General features: G+C 43.7%; 1 protein-coding gene across 1 annotated transcript in view; it reads left to right on the top strand.

Annotated features, from left to right (window-relative positions):
* Positions 1–14,632, top strand: part of ZNF423 (zinc finger protein 423) — a gene marked incomplete at its 3' end in the record, with an annotated part of 303,352 nt that extends 288,720 nt beyond the window's left edge. Inside the window, exons 7-8 of the mRNA XM_015419239.1 lie at positions 12,450–12,581; positions 14,517–14,632. Coding sequence (XP_015274725.1) covers positions 12,450–12,581; positions 14,517–14,632 — 248 coding nt within the window. The remainder of the gene's footprint in view (positions 1–12,449; positions 12,582–14,516) is intronic.
* Between the last annotated feature and the right edge of the window lie 251 nt (positions 14,633–14,883).

Below are 14,883 nucleotides of genomic sequence, written 5' to 3'. Positions count from 1 at the left end.
CATATATATTCCCATGGGGAAGATGCGCAGGTAGTTTTTCCCCCTCCACACATACGATACGTTTCTTTTTGGAGCAACAAGGAATCAGAAGATTGAGTAAAGGCTGCTGGAAGACTCATGAGAAGTTGCCCCCTTGCTAGCGGTGAGTTCTTAAGGGGAATTTCAGAGACTCCCTGTCTCCGAGCATGTTCTGACCTTGTCTGAAACCAGCCTTGCCATCTTGGTCACTAAAACTGATGTTTGAGCTTCATCACCCTGATTAAATTCCTCCAAATAATTGTTATGGAAGAAAAAGTCATCCCCCCCAACCCCTGTAAGCTTTGAATATAGGGCTTAATCAATTTCAGGCCATAAAGCTGGTCCGAAGCCAAACACAAGCTTTGACAATCCAGTTCATTTTGTTGTCTTTTTTTAATGCAATATCTAGACGTATCAAACTCCCAGCGTTATCATTTTTCATTAAAGTGATGTTTCTAACCACGGAGGACAGTTTTCATATCCCTTGAAAACATATAATAGTAAAATTGTCATAAGAATGAAGCAGGCGTACAAGATTTTATTAACCAATCTTCAGCTCATAAAAGGCATCAGTGTTGTGCCACCCTAGATCATATAAATGTATTTCAAAAGCAAAATTGTATTTTTAGCTGAAAGGTGGAGGACTGAAGGATATGAGCAAGCGAGATGCCAGTGAAAACCAGGCTGTCCACAAAAAAATGGTGGGTGGGCAGCACACATTCTGAAGGCCATATCCTTCCTGCCAAGGTTTTGCTTCTTGTTTTACCCTGAGTGACCAGTCTGTTGGTAATTTACGATGCTGCAGTTATATGCGCTAGAGAGAAGATCTCAGTAGATGAGAAACAAGCTTTCAGCTATAGTTTGCCCAATTTCTTTTTCCAGCATACAGAACGATATCAATGGGATTGTTGAGAAATCTCAACATTTTCAGCTTTTGGCCTTGTTCTCTACGTTTTTTTTGGGGGGGGGGGGGTTGTGGGTCTGCATTGAATTCCGGATTCTAGGTGCAAATCCAAATTTCCATTTCCATTTATGTCTTCCTGAATTATTGAGTTTGGTTATTTTACAGACATTAAGCTGCCTTCTACTGAATCAGACCATCGGTCCATTAAGGTCAGCGTGGTCTGCTCAGTCTGACAGCAGCTTTCCAGGGTCGTAGGAAAACAGGTCTTTCACAATTCACTAGTACCTGGTCCTTTTAGCTGGAGATGCTGGGGACTGAACTTGGGACCTTCTGCAAGCAAAGCAGAGGCTCTTCCACTAAACCACACCCCCTCCCAAACCTGTCCCACAAATGCCATGCTGTTAGGAGTCAGTAGAAACCACAGTTATCTGTCCGTCTGTCCATCCGTCCATCCATCCATCCATAATTCTCAACCAGATTCTAAGGATTATCGATGTCATTTTTATCCCACCACATCTGCAAGGAATTCAATCCAGTTTATATGGTCCACCCACTTTTTAGCCTCACAACAATCCTACTTTGTAGACAGATGGAGCTTTAAATCCTCATCTCTCCAGCCTAAGGCTTGTGCTCTACATACAGCAGAACAAGACAGTAGAATTCAGAGGTGATCCAGTGGGTGGTACCACTTAAGGACTGCAGGGGAAAGGTCATATTTTTAATGCACCCTAGTGTGCAAAAAAAATCTCCCTGCAACTAAAAGAATAGCAAACCAAGGGAAAAGCATGCGTTCCACTTAAGAGAGTTATTAATATAGAGGAGCTGTGGAAAACTGTAATCCCCTTGCTTGGTCTCTGAAGTGGTACAGTCCATTCTAAACCCAGCATTCTAGTCACTGGGCCACCACACTGTGGCTGTCCAAGAATTTCAGACTGTCAAATTCATGGGCTTCAGTCTGCAACCTTCCCAGTTCCTATAATTTATCTTACTTTATCCTCCTAAGTTCCAGATAAAGAGGATGGGAAAACAATGCATATTAAAGTCATTTTAATGTAATACTCATGGTATGTGATAGACTTGGCTGGAACTGTGGGAACTAGATATGTAGCGTAATAAACTGCATATCACTGGGACTTCAGGGTGGTGGTTAAATTAGGGTCATTTAAAGCATGTTCCTCCCAAAATCTTGCCAGGTAGGCAGAGCTGAGACATGGGGAGGTAGTTTTGATAAGGTCATGGCTGAGCAGGTGTTTGGACCTGGGTCTTTCCTGTCCATTTCCAACATTTCTGTTATACCAGATTAATTTTTCTCCCATACCGTATCGTGTCCATTTCACTAGTAATTATGTAGAATGGCTTTTGTTGCTGAGGGTTGGCTTTTGGGATCACTTGAGCCAGAAATTAGAAATTAAGCATTGGGAAAAACTTTATCATCTAAATCCTCAATGTCTGATACTCTTGTTCTTCAATATAGCTGTACAGCCTCCAGGTAAGCCCCTTTTTAGTACACTCAGATGTGCACTGTACCCTGATTTATCCAGATGTCTGCCTGTTTGACCATTTTTGGGAGCCACGACGGCCGTTTGGCTCGTCGAGGCGATATCCAGTCTCTCAGCGAGCGGCATTAGGCACACATCTGTGCGTTGTCTATAATGCAGATTTCGTCTGTGCGTGTTTACAAAATGCTGCACAGACATTAAGGCCGCGAGGCACTTGAGTGTAGCAAAATCACCCAAGCGAAGGTTTTAGCCTTTACCTGAGTAAATAAGTATAGATAGTTTTCTTTATGATATGTGACCGGATTATTTTCCAGTTGATTTCCAGCTCTGGCCCCAAGTGGCCAACAGATCAAAAAAAGATAAGGGTCAGTTACAAGGTTGAGCTCATTCTCGGTTGCTATAGCAACTGACCTCCAGCAACCTCCCGGAGGACTACACCCAGTTCCCCAGGTAATGCTCCAGCTTCCATGCTATCAATCCCTTGCCTATCAAAACCCAGACTCCTTAATTGTCAGGGTCCCATTCTGAAGAGCTCCTTTTGTCCCACCGGTCCCAACTAAAGGCCACCCGTATTCATTTGTGATTCCCAAAGATGCTTGGGGGAGAGAAGGTGTGGGGGGAAGGGGCTTCCATCTGTCCAGGAGGAGATTGGGCAAGTGTTCTCTGGGGGGAATCGTTGCAGAAACTAGGGGAGGCACCACTTCCTACCGAGGTTTAAGCAGGGTAATATGTGCATGAAACCATGCTGGGGTGTTTTAGAAAATGGAGCTAAGAATCTTGATGATACAAAGGAGGAGGATGTCTTAAATAACACCTGGAACTAATGACATTCCAAGACGACAACAGCAATTAGATTAGTGGCGCTCAGGCTTTCTTGTTTCCGCCGTCATTTTGCTGGCAGTCTAGAATTTGGTTCCGTTACCCTCTCTGCAGTATTTAATGGCTAATCAATACTGTAATTGTGTTGTCTGTCTGTAGCGTGAAATGAGTAGTTTTCCTCCTTCAGCTTCTTGGGGGAGGCAGTGGTTTCGTTGTGATACATGTTGATGTTGTTCATCTGCGGCATCTGTAGAAGGTGAACAGGATGCTTTGTGGTCCGTTGAGATTGGACGGGGCGGAGCTCGCTAAGTTTTGCCCAGATTGCTGGATACCTAGAAACCTCTCTGTACTCTTTTGTAATTTTAGAAAGGAGTGCATCTTAAGTGGTATATTTCCCACCTGCTTGACCCCTGCTTGTACTTTCTTGGTAGGCTTTTTTAATTTTAAAAAGATAACGGGACAAGAGACATTCTCTATGGAGAGGGCATATTTTAACGTTCGGTTACGCCAAATGTCAGTGTAGCGATGTTTGTTAGGAGCATAGTTAACGAAGGGATTTACGCGCCTCACTCCTACAAGCAAAGTTCGCCTGCTTTTATTACCCTAATTTGCTGCAGTGAAGTGGAATGGACTGTTTTAGGAGTAAAGTGGCGTGGGATTTACATGCTGATGTCAAAAATGACTGTCAGGTTGTCTTAATATGCCTGGGAACGGTCCCCCCACCCTTCCTTAAGGAAGAATTTATTTTATTAAATCAAACTGGAAGTGTCTGTTAAAGTAGTTGTAAAGGTGACTGCCTTTTCTTTTTCTTAATTGTACAACTCTCTTATTTATCCTTGCTTTGATATCGCATCAACCGGTGTCGTTTCACTGTTCTTGAAGTCCCATTTTTTACATTGCCATTAATATAGTTATAATTAGAATTGCAAGGGCTACCAGTATGCAGGCTTAATACGGCATTATTAATTATACAGAGACCTTGCCAGGAGGCTGCTATTGCTGGCATTCTTGCGGGCTTAGAGACTCATTGTGATATGTGTTGAATGCACGTTTGCCGTGACCGAAATCGCTTTAATGCCAAGGCGTGGCACCGCTGTACAAAGCAAAGCAAGGGGTGAGAGTGTTGAAGCGCTATTAAGTCTGGTTCCATCAACACCATGCAAATGCAGTTGAACTTAAGAACAAGGGGGGAGCTCCATGCCTCACCACCAAGGTTCACCTGGGTCAGCACAACTCACCGAGCTTCACTAACAGCCAGTAAATCATGTATCTCCAAATGCATCCGGCGGCTTGCCTTTTAGCATCAGGTGGGCACCACCCAGGTTTCACCTTCAGGATTCAGATAATCAGCTCTCATTCCTACCGGCTTTCCCTCAAGACCTGTATGGAAATAAGTATATGTGTCTGCCAGGGATCAAATGCTTTTGGAGACAAAAGTAGGTACTGGGAACATTACAGAATACTATCATCTCCCCATGATACTTTTACACAAAGCGCTCTGTTTCTCTTTTGGCTTGACATAGTTTCTGCCTGATAAAATCCCGCAGGCCTGCTTGTTTTAAACAAGGACCACGTTCATCCTCTTTCTCTCAATCCCACCCTCCGTCTCTTGGAGAAAACGGAGTGTAAAATTAATGCTTATTATTCCAAACTTGGTTAGATTGGACAGACAGACTGAAGAGTCTGTGATTCGATGCACGGCTTGTTCAGTATTAAATCAATAGATCCACAAGCAGATAGTACGTTTAAGGAGACTATTATAGAGAGAGGCTGGCACAGTGAGTGGTAACATTTTGCTTTTTATGTTAAAAATGAGTGGGGTTGCATATAATTCACCTGTCATGTCAGTCTTTCGCACAGATATCTACCGCATTATCCTTCTTTTGCCCCTCCTTCGGATGTCCTTCCCACCCCCAATCTGATCAGAAATGTGTCATCTCACAGTAAAACCTTTCATATTGCATTTGACTATCAAATGGTCAGCCCCATTAAGTTGTTCATGTCCATGAGCACACGCCTGCCCAGGCGTTCAAGAGATCGAAAGACCTGCATGCCTCTAGCTCTCAAGGTTTACATGCAATGTACGTGTCAGCAGAATACCACCGAGAAGGTTATCAGTCATTTCCTTCCATACCTTTTGAGTATTTTTCTTGGATTTGGATAAGAACGTATGGAAGGGGATGTATTTATTGTGCTAAACCATGGCATTTGCTCCTCTTATTTCTGTCTTCACACCCACCCACCCACCTTTTTTATTATTATTTCTTGCCGGATGGTTTCATTGACATAGAAAATATATAATGGTCTCCTACGGGAATATAACAAAAAAAACCCCACCAGTGAGAAGAAGGCCTTATGATTCAGAAGTGGATTTGCAAATCAAAAGGTCTTACCTCCAGCGGGATGAATTTCCACATCTGCAGGAACCTATTATGTTTTACTGGGGTTTTTTTTATTTGAGTTTTGTTTGTCATGGATTTAACTATTTGAAATACCTTCCTAAACTAGGCCCAAAATGTATATAATCAGTGTTAACCAAAGACATGAAAAAAAACAAGGAATATAATTTCTATAACGTATTGGGCTGTTTGGCGACAGTGCAGTCTTCATCTTATCCACGTCGGCTGGTAATTTGCCAGTCGTTTTAATTTGTGGATTTCGCTTTTATCTTGCCCTTTCTGTTGGTCTTAAATGTGACGGTTCTTTTTATGTTTTACTGGGGTTTTTTTTTATTTGAGTTTTGTTTGTCATGGGTTTAACCATTTGAAATACCTTCCTAAACTAGGCCCAAAATGTATATAATCAGTGTTAACCAAAGACATGAAAAAAACGAACAATATAATTTCTATAACGTTTTGGGCTGTTTGGTGACAGTGTAGTCTTCATCTTATCCACGTCGGCAGGTAATTTGCCAGTCGTTTTAATTTGTGGATTTCGCTTTTATCTTAAATGTGACGGTTCTTTTATACCAAAAAGTAAGAACCTGCAGCTATGCGGGATCCTGGGCTTCTTATTTCGAGTTCATATGCAAAAGAGATGTATGCCACCATGCCATTTCATGGTGGTATAAGTTGAAGCCTTTGACCTGCCATTCTATTTATGGTTTCAACACAGCCCTGTTTTTTTAAGAAAGTCGTTTCAGACCAGTAGGGTTGTCCACCCCTTGGCAGGGATGTGGGTTCCTTCCGGCCCTACCTTTCGTTTCCCATTGTATTGAGGGTGGCAGCAGGAGAAGAATTAAAAAATGGCCGTCAACAGTGTGATGTCACTTCTAGGGGAAACCCCAAAGTGATGTCAGTCCTCTCTAGGAATCGCCAGGGACTCTATGGTTTTACCACAGAGTTTCCAGCCATTCTTAGAGAGGTGTGGTGTCAGTTCTGGGGGAACCCAGAAGTGATGTCATACTGTTGCTTTATGCCCCCTCTCCCACGTCCCTGCCCCCGTGCTGGTTTCCTCTTGGTTGCCAGGTAATCATGCCTTACAGGTCACCCTTACAGTTCAAAGTGTATGCATCTCCAGTGGTGCTGACACAGCTTGCAAATAACATTGCAAGATGAATTTTTGTTACGGGCTTTGACATGAAGTGTAAGGACTTCCAAAACGCACAATGGACAAGGGTTATCCTGCTTCCACACCTTTGCACTTTGCAGGTCATCAGCTGAGGTCGGTAACCAAGATAAGCTCAGAACTTGATTCCTTTCACCCTCTTTGTTGGCCTTGTTGAGAATGCATCCCCCCTTCCCGATAGCTGTAAATGACATGAAGTTTTTCAGTGGCCCTTTGATTTACAAGACAGTAGACTGGCTCTGTCTGCGGTCCAGCAGTCTAATCACAATCATGAAATTACTTCGCAACGGCTTAGGCAACATGGTGCTTCCTGCCCACACATTTCAAGGGAAAACACTCATAAACATACCTGCATTTTCTAAAAAAATATTGGACTGCACTATATATTTTGTAGAACCCGTCAGAAAGAAGCCAGATTCCTGCCCACTTCTGCTCTTAAAGAACATTACCATGTGGGTTTCACATTCTGTTATTTTCATTTGGACTTCTCCTTGTCTCTGTTGGATCGCAGGCCGCTATTCTGGCTCGCTGCTTCTGGCTCGCTGCTTCTTTGTGGGTCGTAACATTTCTCTTCCTGTAAGGAGCTGCAGTGGCTCAAGTGGTTAAGACGCTGAACTGCAGGCTGTGGAAGGTCAGTAGTTCAGCAGTTCGAGACCCGGGTGCCGCATGATGGAGTGAGCTCCCGTCTCTAGTTCCAGCTCCTGCCAGCCTAGCAGTTCAAAAGCAAGAAATTGCAAGTAGATAAACAGGTACCACTTCGGTGGGAAGGTAACAGCGTTCCGTGCACCTTGGTGTTTAGTCATGCCGGCCACATGACCACGGAAACGTCTTCGGACAGCACTGGTTCTTCGGCTTTGAAACGGAGATGAGCACCGCAACCCTAGAGTCGGATTCGACTGGATTTCGAGCAAGGGAACTTTTACCTTTACCTTTAAGGCCACCATCTGGGTGACTGAATTAAAACTCAACTGCTGCATTTGGGCTCCAGGGCTGCATCCTGGCACAGCGGTAGGCATACGTGGGGCAAAGGGGCAAGCCCCCTTGGGCAGGCATTGCTGGGAGATTCTTTTGACATTCCTCCTACTAAAAAGCACCCTGCTTCTTTTCGCTGACATTTTCAAATTCGAGTAGTGACGTGGCTTGCCTCTTCAGCAAAGATGTATGTAAAAAATAATCTTTGGCTCTTTAGCTTCCCGCGGCCACCACCCCTCCCCGGTGATTTTATTTGCGGCTTTCCAGCTTGGTGGTTTGGTATAGTGGTTAAGAGTGTGGAATCTTTGTTTGGTGTAGCGGATAAGTGTAGTGGTTGTTTGGTGCAGTGGTTAAGAGCGTGGACTCTAATCTGGGAGAACTGGGTTTGATTCCCCACTCCTCCATGTGCAGCTGCTGGTGTGACCTTGGGTCAGTCACAAGTCCTTTCAGTGCTGTTCTCTCAAGGGCAGTTTTTGAGAGAGCTCTCTGAGCCCCACCTACCTCACAGGGTGTCTGTTGTGGGGAGGGGAAGGGAAAGGGATTGTAAGACACTCTGAGACTCCTTTGGGTAGAGAAGGGCGGATTATAAATCCAATCTCTTCTTCATTACTTTACTTTACTTTATTCGATTTATATGCCACACTCCCCGCATGGCAGGCTCAGGGCGGGTTATATCAAATTTGATAAAAATACAATGTATGCAATTGACACAATGAAAACACTTCTTCTTTTCAGACTTCCTGAAAGTACATCAGTGATATTAAACTGTAATTTTCATTGGGTCATGTTTGGTGGAGGATACCTATTGATCGGCACTTGGCACACGTACAATATCTGCTGCACAGTTTGTGTGTGGCATGCGGTGAGGTGCTGCCCCTACCTATGGCTTTGTGCTATGGGAACACGTGACCACAACAGCACACGGGCAATGGCCATGCATGAAAAGCTACACAAGTATTCAGCACATGTTGATTTTTGTGCAAGGAGTCAACCCTGAAAGACACAGTGGCTGATTCCTAACTAGGCGTCAGATGATAAATCACTTTTATTTGTATACAAGGGATGTGACAGCTGGAAACTGCCTGTTGGATAAAACGAAATTGTCCTTCCTGATTAAAATGCATAGTTATTATTCCTAGAGGTGGAGTTATAGAGTCGCTGAACATCATAGGGTTGGGAAAATAAACAGCACCCAGAGTGGGGTGCAATTTCAGGTACCTGAGCTGGAAAGGGTAAAGTTCAAAGGACTAGATAACCTCAGAACTGAGGCTATTTTGTACAACCGTTTGTAGTGGTTACTTCTGTATGGCTTACATCAGTCAGAGAACATGTACGTAAGGGAAGTATTCACATGGGGTCTGAAACCCAGGGATAGTTTCTGCTCTGTAGTATAATAGTAAAAAGTCCAGTAGCACCTTTAAGACTAACAAACTTTATTATAGCATAAGCCTTTGAGAAACACAGCTCTCTTCAGCATCTGATGAAGAGAGCTGTGTTTCTCGAAAGCTTATGCTACAATAAAGTTTGTTCGTTTTAAAGGTGCTACTGGACTTTTTACTGTTTTGCAGCAACAGACTAACACGGCTAACTCCTCTGCTCTGTAGTATGTTATTGCTAAAACCTACTAATTTATGGCCAGAACTTGCTTGAACTGCAACAGATGGTGCTGTTCATCAGGGGTTTCACTCTGTGGCTTGTGGCCTGTCTAAGGTCCCTGGACAATTCACCTTCCTGTGCCAGCCAGCAAAGACAGGAAGGAGAAGCCACTGTGAGGAAGGCCTGGCCACGTGGAGAACCAATCATGACCCGGCGTGTCCCAGTGACATCACTGGGAGGCACCGTGGACAATGGCTGGGTGTCTCCATCATCCAGCCCATGAGGAATGGTGAGGACAGCATCTCCAGGGCTGTCACTCCAGCTGACCATAGTGATGACACAAAGACTGAAGGGACCATGAAAGACAGGAAGGGGTGGGATCATCCATTCTGCCAGTCATTTAAAGTGGAAGAGAAGGCCTCCAGTGCTCTGTTTGTTGGCAGTAGAGACAGAAAAACAAGAAAGAGAGCCTGGAAGGGGAGAGAAAGATCTGGAAGCTGTAAATCCCCTCCATCCTGGTCTGAAGTCACTTAAAAAAAAAACTTTTATTTTATTTTTCATTGAACATTACATCTACACCAATTACATACATTTTTAGAGTTTTTCAGTTCTCCTCCTTGTTTATCCAATTATAAACCCTTTCCCATCTATTGCTATGTACCGTATTGTTTTCCCCCTGTAATGTTATACTCAAATCATCCATTTGAGCAAGTTCTAACAACTTTACGATTAGGTCTATGTTAGAGGGTAATTTGTCTAATTTCCAATACTTTGCCAACAGCATTCTGGCAGCCGTTATTATCTATATTATTAAATATTCATCTTTCAAATTATATCCATCTGGTACAATATTTAACAAATATATTTCTGGTCTCAAGTCAGTGTTCAGTTCTAAAATTTCTTGTATAAGTTTGCGTATCATTATCCAATATTTTTGAACTTTTTTACACTTCCACCACATGTGATAGAAGGTCCCCACATTCGATTTACACTTCCACCATATATTGGTTACGTTACTATAACATTTAGCTAATTTATCGGGAGACCAATACCATCTGTGGAACATTTTATAGACATTCTCTTTGTAGGCTACGGCTCTCATATATTTTACTGATTTCCATATTTTCGGTGGTCTGAAGTCACTTTAAGTGAAGTCACCTTCCCCACAGGGCTTCAGTTATGTATATATTCATCCACCTGCTTGCCCTGTTGATAATGGCAGGAATACTGTTCATTGGCTAACATGGCTTTGCAAAGGTTACCCAACAAAAAATGGCATCTCCTGCCTGGAAGTGTCTTTCACATAGGAAATGGAATGAAACTCATGTGTAGTCAGTGTCAGGCAGGTAGCCATGATGGTCTGCAGTAGACGAGCAAGTAGCACCTGACATACCAACAAGATTTGCAGGTTAGTCCTGACCTGGTTAGCCCCGGCAAGCCTGATCTCATCATACCTTGGAAGCTAAGGAGGCTCGGCTCTGGCAAGTACTTGGATGGGAGACCTCCTTGGAATACCAGAGGCGGGAGGACAGGGGCAGGCTTTATTCAGCCACCTCTCTGAATATCCTTCAGGCCCCCAGTAGGGGTCAGTCACCAGAGGTCGTCATGACTTCCAGGTGCATGCACGCACACACACACACACACACACACTAAAAAATACAGAAAAGCAAAACAAAAAGATTTCCAAGGTATATGTTTTTAGGAGTCTTCATCAGATACAAGTAGGAATGTGTAGTCAGTAACATCATATGAATGCCCACTAGGAGTGAATGGACAATCCATTGTTATGCAGTTTGTGAGTTGTACCCCATGAGAAGTTGCCACTGGTTGTGGCTTCCTGCTGCTTCGTTTATTGATTAAAATAATTGTACCCCATCTTTCCTCTTGACTCAAGATAACATGGACCTGGGTCAAGAATCAGCACACGAGGAGTGCCCATTAAACTATGCAGAAGCAAATGTGTAGTTAAATTCTGCTTGTGTCAGGCAGCCTTTGTATTTTTATTTATTTATCAAAAAAAAAAAGTGCCTCGCCTTTCCCATGTGGTGCAAGGTGGCTTACAGTTCCTGATTAAATCCATGCATAATATGGTAAACCCCCTTCACTACCCCTCCGCTAAGACATATCTGCAGCTCAAACGCCATTAAAAGCTCTAGCAAATAAAGCCACCTTACAGTGCCTTCGAAAGACTGCATCTCCCTCGCTACTGAAAAAGACTGGGCTCTAAAATGCTAGGCAGGCAACTTTAAGCAAGGTGACAACCAGTAGGTGGCAACCGGAGGACTATAATTGGCACACGAGGGCACGTGTATCGGAATCTTAGGCAGCAAATGACAGGTATACAAGGGAAAGGTTCCTCGTAAAAAAGCTGCCTATTGGGTCATTGAAGGGTTCAGTATGTTTTCCGTGCAAGGGTATTAAAAGCAAATCCGTGTTGCAATGAAAATTCCAAAAGCCTACAATTCAGGACGAAAAATAGCCATTATTTGTCCCATTTCGAGCTGAAATACTAAAACCTTGACTAGATTGTGCCCTCTGTGCAGGACTCCTGCTATTTCGTAATATTATCATCTTCTCTTTCTTGATGTGATGCAAATTGAGTTAAAGATGCCATTTCAGCCTGGGTTGTGTTTTTTTAAATTTCCAATGGCCTTGCTTGAATCCCTATATTTAAAACTAGTTTAAAACATAGTTTCAGTACCACGTTACGTATTTGAGTGTGTGCCGTTGTCGCTGCACTCATTCTGTCTCTTCTCCGAGAGGGAAGCAAAGGGGAGAGGCGTGGTATTATCACAAGCCCAGGACACGGGAGTGTATGTTACTGGTGGTTTGATCATGATGTCACTTCCATCGCATCTCAAAACAGACATGCCTCCAAAAATCTGACTTGCGGCTGTACACCTGAACGCATTGTACAAGCGTATGCAGTTGTAAAGGGGGGGGGGCATCGGATTTTGCAGCATCTTTGCGCCCGGGAAGCCGCGCAATCCGGTGCTGTGATTTCTCGCCAACTACTGCATTTCAGACGCTAATCTGCTGTGTCACTAACAAGTTGTATCATTTGAACCTTGCAGAGGAAGGCATCAATCATGAGTGCAAGCTGTGTAACCAGATGTTTGACTCTCCGGCAAAGCTCCTGTGTCACCTGATTGAGCACAGCTTCGAGGGGATGGGAGGCACATTCAAATGCCCTGTTTGTTTTACAGGTAAGAGAGTCAGCCCTAGACAAGCCTCTGTGTGCATGGCTTGATCCAGAAATGACACACAAGGGAGTTTTAAAATACAGTATTCCTTTCCTTGGAAAGAAGGGGTGGGGGGAAAAACACTACTTTAGAAACCTTTAGAATATCATCTGTCAAAAAGCGGCGCTACCTGGAGCGCTTCCCCCCCCCTTCCTTCTACCTTGCAGAGTTTTCTATAGTCAGCTCTTCTGGTATGAACACTTAATGAATAAATAATATATTATATCGAAACCATTCAGCACAGCACAGTGTTGGATTTGGAGACGAGAGACCTGGATTCCAACTCCTACTCAGCACTGGAGTTGCATGGCATACATAGCTCTCTGGTATTGGAACATGTAATTTTCGATTGTCTTATATATCATAATATCAGGGAAGTTTTGATCAAGCCGATAGTTAACTCCTTCCCAGGTCGTAATAGAAGGACACTTTTGTCAATTATGCTGGCAGGAGATAATCAAAAGCTGACTAGGATGGTTGCCAAATTTGGTTGGTTGGCATACCAAACTAGGAAAGAGATAAAGTTCAGATAGGCCTAAGCCTAACCTTTGATCATAATTTTGATTCTATTATATCTGTATTTTAAAGTTTTTAGATCCTGATTTATAATTTTAGATGCCATTGTATTTTATAACTTTATTGCTCCCTTAACTGTATTTACTTGTCTTCTATTATACTAGTCTATGACTGTAATAATAAACTTAATAAACTTGATAGCTCTCTGGTACGCCATTTAATCCACACACAACAATACGGTTGCAGTAGCTTAGGCCAGTGGTCTTCAACCTTTCCAGATCCGGGGCCCGCTGAGCTGCATAGGTATGAGGGGAAGTCTCGTGATGTCACAGTCATGTGACAGAAAGAGAGGGCCAGAGTTATGACCTCTTGGAAGTTAGAACTGTGCCCAGTGAATCAAGAGAACCTGGGACCCAAAACACAAGATGAGTAGCAGGGTAACAATAGTGAGGAGGAAGCCAAGAGCCAGAGCTGTGGAGGAATCCACTCTCTGTGATCTCACCTGCTTCTGCTCCTAGTTTCTGTACAAAGAAGGACAGGAGAGGAGGCAGGGCTCACACCCTCTACACATGAGTGCTTGTAGAAGGTTCTCCTCAAGGCAGTTATAAAAAATGGCAGCTGTGTAGAGGCTTGCCACCTGGAAGGTGAGGCTCTAAGACTCACTTTGAGGATCTTGACCCTTGACCTGAAGACCATTGGGCATAGAGGAGAGTTTGTGATTGTAACAAAGTCTCCCTTTGTGTTTGAGTGGGGATTGGAATTCAGATCTCTCCAGTCCTAGTTGAGTGCTCTAACTAGTGTGCCATATTGGGCTCCAAACCTGGGTTTCAAGTTGTGATGGTAAACTTAACACTTGTTAGTGATAGCCATGGTTCGTGGTTTTGTACCATGGTAGAAGTTAGAAGGTTTTGCTCAAACTGGGGGAGGAACCAGGATTGGGCTTGGTGTACGGCCTGTCCACCAGTCTCTTAATCTCGGTTAAGATATTGGTAGTGGGCCCTGGATATGGCAGCACCAGGCCAAAGGTGAATGCGGGAGACCGCATGGCTCTGTGGGAGAGGTTCCCATATAGAAGGTCCTTGATTCTATCCCTGACCTTTGCAGTCTGAAGACTATTTCACGTCCTAGCAGTAAAAACCTAAGCCGGGTTGTATCCTTCTAAATCCATTGAAGCCAGTGGGTGTAGAAAGGTGTAACTTTGCGTAGGATTGCAGTGTAAGCGTAGGAAAAGCCTTATCCTGAGGACGGCTGCTAGCCAGAGTCGACAGAGCTGGTCAAGGTTTACTTGGTGTTCCAGCCTGGCATAAGGCAGTAGTTATCTGTGTTCATGCACATTCACAAGTTGTCCTCTCGGTCTTTTGACAGTGTTGTCATTCTTTCCAGTTTTTGTACAGGCGAATAAATTGCAGCAGCACATCTTTGCTGTCCACGGGCAAGAGGATAAAATTTACGACTGCTCACAGTGCCCGCAGAAGTTCTTCTTTCAGACGGAACTTCAGGTACCTCTAAGCAAAACTAACCAGGATTAAACACAAATCCTCATTCTTTTGGTTGTGTCGTCTTTGAAGACGTCTTCCTATTTCTTTCCTGTAACATCAGAAAATCCCCCTCTGTCTGTCTCTCTCCTCTCTCTCCTCCCCCCCCCTCTGGGTGCAGTCTCAAAAACGGGTCCTTGGAGCACAGGCGTTATAAATAAATAAGACCCGACAACTCTAATCATTCGCTCTGAGGATTTCTCTTGACAGTAGCA

The sequence above is a fragment of the Gekko japonicus genome, unplaced genomic scaffold (genome assembly GCF_001447785.1).
Source record: "Gekko japonicus isolate JY-2015 unplaced genomic scaffold, Gekko_japonicus_V1.1 scaffold111, whole genome shotgun sequence".
Classification (NCBI taxonomy): domain Eukaryota; kingdom Metazoa; phylum Chordata; class Lepidosauria; order Squamata; family Gekkonidae; genus Gekko; species Gekko japonicus.
This window is presented reverse-complemented; position numbering and strand designations above follow the sequence as displayed.